Raw genomic sequence first — 11,419 nt, 5'->3', positions numbered from 1 at the left:
GGGCCTCACTCTGTTGCCCAGGGTGGAAAGCAGTGGTGTGATCCCGGCTCACTGCAACCTCCGCTACCCAGACTCAGGTGATCCTCTCAACTCAGCCTCCTGAGTTGCTGAGACTACAGGCACAAGCCACCATGCCTGGCTATCAAATACTAGATCTTATTTGTTCTAACTATTATTTTGTACCCATTAACCATTCCCACTTCCTCCCCAGCCGCCCATGACGCTTTTCAGTCTCTGGTAACCATCATTCTACTGTCTGTCTCCATGAGTTCAACTGTTTTCGTTTCTAGCTCTCATAAATAAGGGAGAACATGCAAAGCTGTCTTTCGGCGCCTGGCTTATTTCACTTCATGACTTCTACTTCCATCCATGTTGTTACAAATGACAGGATCTCCTCTTTTTTATGGCTGAATAGTACTCAATTGTGTATGAGTACCACATTTTCTTTATTCATCTGCTGATGAACATTTAGTTTGCTCCGAAGTCTTGGCTATTGTGACTAGTGCTGCAATAAATATGGGAGTGCAGGTATCTTTTTGATACACTGATTTCCTTTATTTCGGGTACATATCTAGCGGTGGGATTGCTAGATCATATGGTAGCTCAATTTTAAATTTTCTGAGGAACCTCCAAACTCCAAACAATTTTTAGGCTGTAGTAAGTGACATTCCCACCAACAGCGTACAATTGTTTCCTTTCTCCACGTCCTCGCCAGCATTCGTTATTGTCCGTCTTTTTGATAAAAGTTACTTTAACTGGGGTGAGACGGTATTTCATTGTAGTTTTGATTTGAATGCCACGTTATTTAAAATAGTGAATTAAAAATCTAAATGACCATCAAGAGAGCATTGCTTAGGAGAATGTAATGTAACTATACTATGGAATATGGTATAGCAACTGAACATGATTCTCATGGGAAAAGATGTCACTGACACTATTAAGTCAAAAAGGCTGTCAGACAATATGTAAGAATAGCCAATATTTACGGAATGTTTACTATTCCAGCCATATTAATTCACCAAATGCTCATACCTACATCCTAAATTAGATGCTATAATAATGATCCCCAATTTACCAATGAGGAATCAGGCTCAGAGACAAGGGAAAATAGGCTACGTGTCAGACACAAGCTACTATACTTTAATGTCTCTCAGATGAAAACATAAAGCATGGCCTCGTTTTTGCAAACAGAAAAGCAAACAAACGCAGACACTATGCATATACACATACAAATACCTACACCTGCACAGGAAAGATCTGGAAGGAAACATAACACTCTTACCAGCGTTTATCTCTGGAAAGCAGAACTGAAGGAGGGGACTTTATTCCTTTATACTCACCCATATTGTTTGACACCAAGTGTATATATACTACGCTTTTTTTGAGACAGTCTCGTTCTGTCACCCAGGCTGGAGTGCAGTGGCACAATCTCGGCTCACTGCAACCTCTGCCTCCTGGGTTCAAGCAATTCTCGTGCCTTAGCCTACCAAGTAGCTGGGATTACAGGTGCCCGCCACCATGCCTGGCTAATTTTTGTATTTTTAGTAGATAAGGGGTTTCACTATGTTGGCAGGGGTGGTCTCAAACTCCTGACCTCAAGTGATCTGCCCGCCTCAGCCTCTCAAAATGCTGGGGCATGAGCCACCACGCCTGGCCTATGTCCTACTTTTATAATTTGCAGGTAAGAAAACCATAAAACTGCCAGGCGGGGTGGCTCATGCCTGTAATCCCAGCACTTTGGGAGGCCGAGGCAGGCGGATCACAAGGTCAGGAGTTTGAGACCAGCCTGGCCAATATGGTGAAACCCCGCCTCTACTAAAAATAATTTTTTAAAAAACTGGCTGGGTGTGGTGGCGGGCTCCTGTAGTCCCAGCTACTTGGGAGGCTAAGGCAGAAGAATCGCTGGAACCCAGGAGGCAGAGGTTGCAGTGAGCTGAGATTGCGCCACTGCACTTCAGCCTGGACAACAAAGGAAGACTTCGTCTCAAAAAAAAAAAAGAAAAAAGAAAACCATAAAACTAGCGCATTGATTGGCTCACACTCATGGAACTTCACTACAAACCTGTGAGAGTGGGACTATGCTATCGTCTCCAGTTTACAAAAAGGAAAATGAAGCACAGAGACAAGCAACTTGCCCAAGTTCATGATGAGTAAGCAGTGCAGTTGGGATGTGAACCTCCATCAGGGCTCTTAGCGACTGCGCACACTGTTTCAGAAATTTAAAACCAAGAAAGACAAGGGGGAGAGAGGGAGGGGCGTGAAGGAGAGGAAACTGGTGCAGGGTTGTTCAGGGGCAGCAGCTGAAGGAAGCACTCACTGTACTGGATGTAGGGGTGGTCACGAGGGATGCGGTCCAGGCTGATATCATGCTCCTGGCGTCGGGGTATCTCGGAGTCAGCCATGCGAGGTGACAGGGTGACAATGAGGCCCTCCACAAACTTGATAGCATGGGTGCGGATGCCGTCATTGTCAGAGTCCAACAGTAAGATGATGTCCCCCGCCATGGCAGATACCATGTCCCAGCAGGCCTCTTGCAGCTCGCTAATGACCCGTGACTTCACCATCCACTGCCAGTAGGCCAGGAAGGAATGGAAGGGACAAAAAGGTGAAAGACAATGCATCAATCATCAACACCCTCCACCGATACCTAGAGAACCATGAATGATGAATACATTCATTTGGTTAACAGTTACTGAGTTCCAACTCTGCCCCAGCCCAGTGCTGGGTGATGCTGGAGACAGGACTGAGTAGTTGCCAGGCCTTGCCCTGCCCTCATGGGGATGCAGACAGTGACTACTCAGTGTGACGAAGACGCACGTTTTAAGGTAAAGGAGTAACAATGCTGACTTCACAAGGTGGTGGTGATTAAATGGATTCATTCATTTTATTAATGCTAATGTACATCACACCACAGAGTGTTCTTTTCCTATCACACTCCATCATCAATATTTATGTGATTCATTAATCAAGGTCTACCTCCCTCCTTGGGTTATGAGCACTGTGAAGGCAGTAAGCTGTCTTGGTCACTGCTGTGTCCCCAGCATCACCTAGCCTAGCATCACAGAGGACATGTCTCAGGGAATGTCTACTGAGTGAATAAATGGATGGTCAATGGAAGGAATGATGGTTAAGTGCAACTTCCTGACCCAGGAGACAACATTAGCTCTCTCTGTTATCTGTTCCTACAGACCAACGGCACATCTTGCCCATAAAGAGTATGCTCGGATGCTAGTTTTGAACCCCAGCATATTAGCCTGTCAACAAGACCTATCAGGCAGGATGGTCCTGCGTGGGGAAGGCACTCTCACCTGCAGGGCCACCTTGTAAAGTTGGGTCATGGTGAGGATGGCCTTCTTCACCACGTTCACATTCTCGTCCCTCAAGAGCATGTTGAGGTTTGCAATGAGTTTCAGCAGCAACTCAATGTCTCGCTTGCTGGGGGATGGAGAAAAAAGGGGTGAGGTCAAGGTGTGGTCTTAGAGTAGGCGGGAGGAGCCTGAGGTTCAGGAGGGAAGGGAAATCAGGGGCCTGTCTCAGGGGACAGGAATGGCACATCCAGAAACTGGGAACGGTGCCTGGCGCCTCCAGACTGAGCCGTCCCTGAACCTCTGTCTAGACTGGTCCTGCAACCCCAACTCCTTTGCTCTCTCAGGGGCCTGCTGTTCACAGAAGGGACAGTAGGGGCGGACAACTGTGTGAACTGTACAAGTGACTTCACCTAATTTAGAATGATAGTATCTATCTCAATTGTTTATGCAATTTTTTGGGGAAAATTGCAACAATACATGTAAAGTGCTTAGAAGAGTGCCCGACATGCAGAAAGCGTTCAGTAAACACCAGCCATGGCTACTTTAAAGCACTTTGTTTTCTGTAATCATAGTTTTGCTTGCCTCAGTCTGAGGGCTCAAAAAGTGGGGACCCTTTCCTAGCTTAGCAATAACCCCAGCAGGGTCATTTTCGTTGAAGAAAAAAATGAAGGGCCTCCAATAAATGTTTGTTCAATGAATAAACAGGAGCTCAGCACAGAATTTTCACAACATACATTGCAATCTGAAATATTAATTAAATCAGTCAAAAAGTATGAAACTTAGCTGTCAGCTGCACGAAGTCAGGAATAACACGTTTTTGCTCACCGCTATACTACAGCTACCACGGATGCCTGGTACAACAGCAGTCACATGGTATGTATTTGCTGAATGGACATTTTACAAATTCAGAAAATTTACCATGAATTCTCCCAGTAAATGGGGAGATAGGATATTTGGGCTCTGGCATTGCAGACATGAGTTAAAATCCCAGCCTCGGCCAGGTGCGGTGGCTCATGCCTGTAATCCCAGCACTTTGGGAGGCTGAGGCAGGTGGGTCACCTAACGTCAGGAGTTTGAGACCAGCCCGACCAACATGGTGAAATCCCATCTCTACTAAAAATACAAAATTAGCTAGGCGTGGTGGTGGGTGCCTGTAACTCCAGCTACTTGGGAGGCTGAGGCAGGACAGTCGCTTGAATCTGGGTGACGGAGGTTGCAATGAGCCGAGATCGCGCCATTGCACTCCAGCCTGGGCAACAAGAGCAAAATTCCAACTCAAAACAAAAAAACAACAACAACAAACAAAATTAGCTGGGTGTGGTGGCAGGCACCTGTAATCCCAGCTACTCGAGGGGCTGAGGCAGGACAATCACTTGACTCAGGAGGCAGAGGTTGCAGTGAGCCGAGATTGCGCTGCTGCACTCCAGTCTGGGTGACAGAGTGAGATTCCATCTCAAAAAAATAATAAATAAATAAAATGCCAGCCTTGCCGCATTCTGGCTGTATGACCTTAAGAAAATTCACTTCACCTCGCCGGGCGCGGTGGCTCAAGCCTGTAATCCCAGCACTTTGGGAGGCCGAGATGGGCGGATCACGAGGTCAGGAGATCGAGACCATCCTGGCTAACACTGTGAAACCCCGTCTCTACTAAAAAATACAAAAAACTAGCCGGGCGAGGTGGCGGGCGCCTGTAGTCCCAGCTACTCCGGAGGCTGAGGCAGGAGAATGGCGTGAACCCAGGAGGCGGAGCTTGCAGTGAGCTGAGATCCGGCCACTGCACTCCAGCCCCGGAGACGGACCGAGACTCCGTCTCAAAAAAAAAAAAAAAAGAAAATTCACTTCACCTCTCTGAGCCTGTCTTCTCTTCAGTTAAAGGGTCAAACCACTGATCCGTAGTACTATGAATAACGAAGCTGCTCAAGCATTTAGTATAGTGCCTTACAAACAAAAATATTTAATACACAGCAGCTATTCTACTTCCTCCCAGTCACAAAGCATCCAGTAAATGTTTAATGAATAAATGAGTAAGTGACCAGCTTGAACAAGTCACTTTACCATTCTGAACCTGTTTCCCTTTCTGTAAATAGAGGATAACCACAGTATCCATCGAGGCTGCCATAAAGATTACGAGGATAACACGGGAAAGGACCTAATATAGTGTAGGGCACAGTACGCGTTCACGTGGTGACCGTTATGTTCAACTCATTCACGTGTGCAACAAATACGTAGTCAGCCCCTACTAGGTGACAACATTGCTCCAGGCAGGTAGTGGGGACAAAGTGGTGAGCAAGACAGAAAAAGTCAAGCCCTGTCCTCAAAGAGCTGATATTTTGTGGGAAGAATCAAGGTCATTTCAATGAGTGAGGAACACTGTAAAGAACACTGAAGGCGGGGTGCCCGAGACGTGGGGCGGCATGGGAGTGGGCAGGAAGAGCTTTCTGAGGAAGAGACCTGAGGGAAGGGAGAGGGTGAGCCAGGTGGCAACCTGGGGACGAGGGTCCCTAGCAGGCACAGCAAGCAGACAGGCTACGAAATCCAACAGTGACTTCTGAGGAGCAGGGGAGACAGGGCCAGGAGTGAGATGAAGCTGAGGTGAGGGTTTGGGTTTCCACCTAAGTAAGCTGATGAGCCAGCTGGGGTCTGAGAGCAGGGGCGTGCCAAGATTGATTTACATTTAACAGTATCACTCTGGCTGCTGAGTACTAGAAGTGGGAAATGAGTACGGTGATTCCTCTTTGGAGGATGAAATGCTTTGGAACTAGACTGTGAATGTGCTAAATGCCACTAACTTGTTCAGTTTAAAATAGCTGATTTTTGCTGGGCACAGTGGCTCATGCCTGTAATCCCAGCACTCTGGGAGGCCGAGGTGGGCCAATTACTTGAGGTCACGAGTTCGAGACCGGCCTGGCCAACATGGCAAAACCCCATCTTTCATAAAACTACAAAAATTAGCCAGGCATAGTGGCAGAAGCCTGTAATCCCAGCTACCCAGGAGGCTGAGGCACAAGAATCTCTTGAGCCCGGGAGGTGGAGGTTGTAATGAGCCAAGATCGCGCCACTGCACTCCAGCCTGGACAACAGAACAAAACTCAGTCTCAAAAAAAAAAAAAAAAAAAAAAAGGGCAGGGCGCAGTGGCTCAGGCCTATAGTCCCAACACTTTGGGAGGCCGAGGAGGGCAGATCACCTGAGGTCAGGAGTTTGAGACCAGCCTGGCCAACATGGGAAAACCCCGGCTCTACTGAAAATATAAAAATAAACTGGGCGTGGTGGTGCATGCCTGTAATCCCAGCTACTTGGGAGGCTGAGGCAGGAGAATTGCTTGAACCCGGAAGTAGGAGGTTGCAGTGAACTGAGATCGCGCCATGGCACTCCAGCCTGGACAATAGTTGAGCAAGACTCCGTCTCAAAGAAAAAAAAGATTAAAAAAAAAAGCTAGTTTTGTTATATGAATTTAACTAAAAAGAAAAAGAAGCAAGGGAGCCAGAGCGAGACCACTGAAGTCGTCAGGTAGGCGGGAAGGGTGGCTTGGGCCTGTGTAGTGGTAGAGGAAGCGATTGACAAATGGTCAGATGCTGCAGATATTCTCAAAGTGGAGCCCACAGTCCTTAGTGACAATGTAGATGTGAAGTGTGGAAGAACCAGAGGAATCACAGATGACCCCAGGGTTTCAATCTTACTAAGTATTTACTGGGGAATCAGTGTGCAAGAGAGAGAGAAAGGGTCTGGGAAACAGAAGACAGGCCTCTCAGTAGTGGCCTCCAGGCCAGGCCAGGAGCTGAAGGCTGCCTCCAGTGAGAATGCTCCCGGGGCTCCCTGCCTCACCCCATACCATGCCTCCTCGATGAAGCCGATGACAAATTTTCGCACTTCAATTGACTTGTCTGCTTGGAATGCGATGATCTCCTGCCAATGTCAGAGAGAAAGCGGATCAGGGCTACACTAGGATCCACATCCCGTTTTCCCTACACCACACTCCTTTATCTTCTGTCAGTCACTCACGTCCAGGAAGTTGTCCAGTAGTGTGGGGTCTTTGTTGATGATCAGCTCCTGAACCTGGAAGGAGAGTGGGGGTGGGGAGGAAGAATAACCATATAAAACCAGGGGCCAACCAATGCAGACAGGCGAGTAGAGGGGAAGACAGCAGAGAGCTAGGCAGCAGATACACTCATCTCAATGCCTGGCTCTGCTGCTCCCCACCAAGAATGCTATGCCCTGGGCATGGTCTCTGACACTTAGTTTGCTCATCTATAAAATGAGACTCTTAAATATCAACTCAAAAGGGATTATTAGGAGGCCAGAATGAGATCCTACAAGGCACAGGTCCTGGTAGATAGTGAGGACATGACACAGGAGGGGGCTGAATAAAACAGGGAAATGCCCCAGGGCTCAGGCCTTCCTAAGGTTTGGCCTCCTTCCACCTGTCCATCAGTTCTCCCCACTCTCCTGCTTCTGCTCCCCAGTTCACATTGCCATGATTCAGCAAACATCTTCACAGTGAGAACCCAACTCCTGAAGCCCTTGTGCTGGCCAGACTCTTTGGAATCAGCCCTTCTCATGGACATCCTCCAATAAGCAAAGAGCTGGCACAGGACCTGGCTGCTACAACTCAAGCTACTATTGCTAAACTGCCTCATGACCACCCACGGGGAGGCACCAGGTACATCCACTCCACCTCGGAGGTGGGGCTACTCCACAAGGCTACAGGCTGATCAAGGAGCCGAACGGGTTATCACACAGGCATGCTAACCTCGCTGGTCTCTGAACTCCAACTCCTGCTCTGAACCATGCCCAGCCTAAAGTGCCCCATGTTGTCTTCTGCCTTTGCACACACTTCTGTGTCCTCAGCTTGACACGCTCTCCCTCTCTCAGCTGGGCACGGTGGCTCGTGCCTGTAATCCCAAGCACTTTGGGGGGCCAAGGTGGGTGGACCACTTGAGCTCAGGAGTTTGAGACCAGCCTGGTCAACATGGTGAAACACGTCTCTACTAAAACCGCAAAAATTAGCCAGGCATCGTGGCAGGTGCCTATAATCCCAGCTACTCAGGAGGTTGAGTCAGGAGAATCGCTTCAACCGGGGAGGCAGGAGCTGCAGTGAGCAGGGATCATGCCACGGCACTCCAGCCTGGGCAACACAGCAAGACTCTGTCTCAAAATAAATAAATAAAAAAAAAAGAGATGCTGTCTCTCTAATTTAGTATACTTCTCTTCTTTTATCCTCTAGGATTTGGTTCAAAAGTCCTCCCTGACTCCTCATCCCTGGGCTGGGTCAGGATCTCCCTCTGGATTCCTTCTCCATCCTGGGATTCCTTCTCCATCCCAGCCCTGCCCATACTGGGTCATCCCAGCCCTGCCCATACTGGGTCATCAATGTCTGGTGACAGGCATGTCTGCGCCACCTCCAGTCACCTTCTCTGACTGGACACTGGCAGAGAAGAAATGCAATGATGAAGAGTGTAGGATTTGGAGCTGGGATCCAGGATTAAAGTACTAGTTCAGCCACTTCCCAGCAGAGCGACCTTGGGCTAATGATTTAAGCCCCGGGGTCTGCTTCTTTCTGTACAAAACAGGGATGAAATTACCCTGCCTTACAGAGCTTTCATGAGAACTAGAAGAGCAGAGGCCTGCACTGAGCACCATGGCTGGCACACACTGCGTGTGTAAATTTAGACACTGGTGTTACCGCTAGTGTCTTCTTTCTCAGGTTCCCAGCCTCCTTTCACCTGCTCAGCCCAGGATGCCCCCGGGGCCCTCACCTGTTTGAGCACTGTGATCTTTGAGTCATTGGTGATCAGCGCCGCCTGGTTCAGAAGATCCACCACCTGTAAGGAAGGGAAGGGGCAGGGGATAGTGCCAGCCCAGTCCAGCCCCCTTGGCACTCCCAGGGCTCTGCCACCTAAACGTGGATTGTCCAAAGCCAGGGGCTATGCTTCCCCATTCCAAGCCCTGCCCGCCACACTCACCCTCTCTGAGGTGGTCATGCCATCAATTCCTGGCCCCTCCTCTTGAGTGAAAAACTGTGATGCCACACTCCGGCGGGTGACGCTGTCCCCACTGCCACTCGCCATGGCTGCCGTCAGCTTGTCCCTGGGAAAGAAGAGGATGGATCAAGCTCAGGGGACCAGCAGATGGGCTGGGCTAGATTGTCACCTGAATATCTACAAAGGGCTCAACCCTCCTTCCCAGCCTGTTCCTCCCCAGTCACGCCTTCAGAAGTCCCTCTCCCTTCCAGGCTCTGTCTCTGGCTTATGGATGTGTGCATGGGGGCTGTAACTTGGGGGAGACTGACATCTCCCAAGGCAGAGCCAGAGGTCTAAGCCTCACCTCTAGTGCTTTACACAGAGTGGGCCAACCACAAACACCTGCTGAACGATGGCCCACGTCAATGTGCAACGCTCTGGACTGGGCACCAGAGCGAACTTTTTCTTTCTTTTTTTTTTTTTTGAGATGAAGTCGCACTCTGTCACCTAGGCTGGAGTGCGGTGGTGCGATCTCAGCTCACTGCAACCTCTGCCTCTCAGGTTCAAGTGATTCTCCTGCCTCAGCCTCCCAAGTAACTGGGATTACAGGCACATGCCACCACGCCCAGCTAATTTTTGTATTTTCAGTAGAGACGGGGTTTCACCATGTTGGCCAGGCTGGTCTCAAACTCCTGACCTCAGGTGATCCACCCGCCTCAGCCTCCCAAAGAGCTGGGATTACAGGCGTGAACCACAGTGCCTGGCCCAGAGCAAACTTTCAAAAACACAGCTCTGAGGAATACCAGACACAGAGTCTGGCACATAGTAGGCACTCAATACATCACAAAAGGCTTGCTTCGATAAATTATGTTTCAGCCACTCTTTGGAACACTATGAAGCTGTTTTTAAAAGGGAGGAAGGGGGCTTTTAGGCATCTAACACAGTCACACTGGCAAAATTATGGAATGATTAACACAGCAGGATATATCAATTACACAGCTATTCACAATAGCAAAAGACGAGAATCAATCCAAGTGTCCTCAAACAGGGAGACTGGCTGAAAAACACGGTTATACACATACATAATAAAAGACCACGGGACTCCAACACCTGTGAAAAAAAGTGAAAAAGAAAATATATAAATATAAATTTATATTACAAGGAAAAAAACAGACTATGAAACTGTTAACAGGAAAGGAAGGAAAAAAACAAAACAAATGAGAACAGTCTCTAGACACTGACAGAGACTGCATATATTAAATGAAAACAAGCAAAGCTGAAAACAGCATTGACTATATGTTTCCGTTTTACAAAAAAAAAAAAGAAAAATGTGGCCAGGTGCAGTGGCTCATGCGCGTAATTCCAGCACTTTGGGAGGCTGAGGCAGGCAGATCGCTTGAGCCTAGGAGTTGGAGAGCAGCCTGGGCAACATGTAACCCTGTCTCTCCAGAAAATACAAAAATTAGCTAGGCATGGTGGCGCGCCTGGTAGTCCCAGCTACTCAGGGAGGTGAAGGCAGAGGCTGTAGTGGGCCAAAATGGGGTAACTGCACAGAGTGAGACCTTGTCTCAAAAAAAAAAAAAAAAAAAGCCAAAAATATATATATGTTAAAAAAGAAAAAAAATCTGAAAGGATAAACCAAAAACCAGCAGAGGAAACAGGGTAAAAAGAAATTGGTGACGCTGAGCACGGTGGCTCATGCCTGTAGTCCCAGCACTTTGGGAGGCCGAAACTGGCAGACTGTCTGAGGTCAGGAGTTTGAGACCAGCCTGGCCAACATGGTGAAACCCCATTTCTAGTAAAAATACAACAATTAGCTGCGCCTGTAATCCCAGCTATTCAGGAGGCTGAGGCAGAAGAATAGCTTGAACCCAGGAGGTGGAGGGGTGCAGTGAGCTGAGATCGTGCCACTGCACTCCTCCAGTCTGGGCCAGAGAGACAGACTACATCACACAACAAAACAAAACAAAACAAAAAATTGGTGAATCTCAATATATTAATATATTATCATGAAAAAATGTCCCCGACAGCCTGTTGCATCAGAGGACAATACATGTAGTTCAAGCCATTTTTATCAAGTATGTGTTTATGCATACACAGAATGACCTGAGGCAAGACATTGAACTTCTCTGGCTCTCAGTTTACTCTTCTAG

General features: G+C 48.2%; 1 protein-coding gene across 1 annotated transcript in view; it reads right to left on the bottom strand.

The window, feature by feature from the left end:
- The window catches only part of SYMPK (symplekin), a 55,323-nt gene that overhangs the window by 31,671 nt on the left and 12,233 nt on the right, over positions 1-11,419 (bottom strand). Inside the window, 6 exon segments of the mRNA XM_011962972.1 lie at positions 2,318-2,567; positions 3,309-3,435; positions 7,139-7,212; positions 7,309-7,362; positions 9,063-9,128; positions 9,270-9,376. Of these exon segments, the coding sequence (XP_011818362.1) occupies positions 2,318-2,567; positions 3,309-3,435; positions 7,139-7,212; positions 7,309-7,362; positions 9,063-9,128; positions 9,270-9,374 (676 nt within the window). The 5' untranslated portion in view covers positions 9,375-9,376.

This window comes from Colobus angolensis, unplaced genomic scaffold (genome assembly GCF_000951035.1).
Source record: "Colobus angolensis palliatus isolate OR3802 unplaced genomic scaffold, Cang.pa_1.0 Scaffold60, whole genome shotgun sequence".
NCBI lineage: Eukaryota > Metazoa > Chordata > Mammalia > Primates > Cercopithecidae > Colobus > Colobus angolensis.
This window is presented reverse-complemented; position numbering and strand designations above follow the sequence as displayed.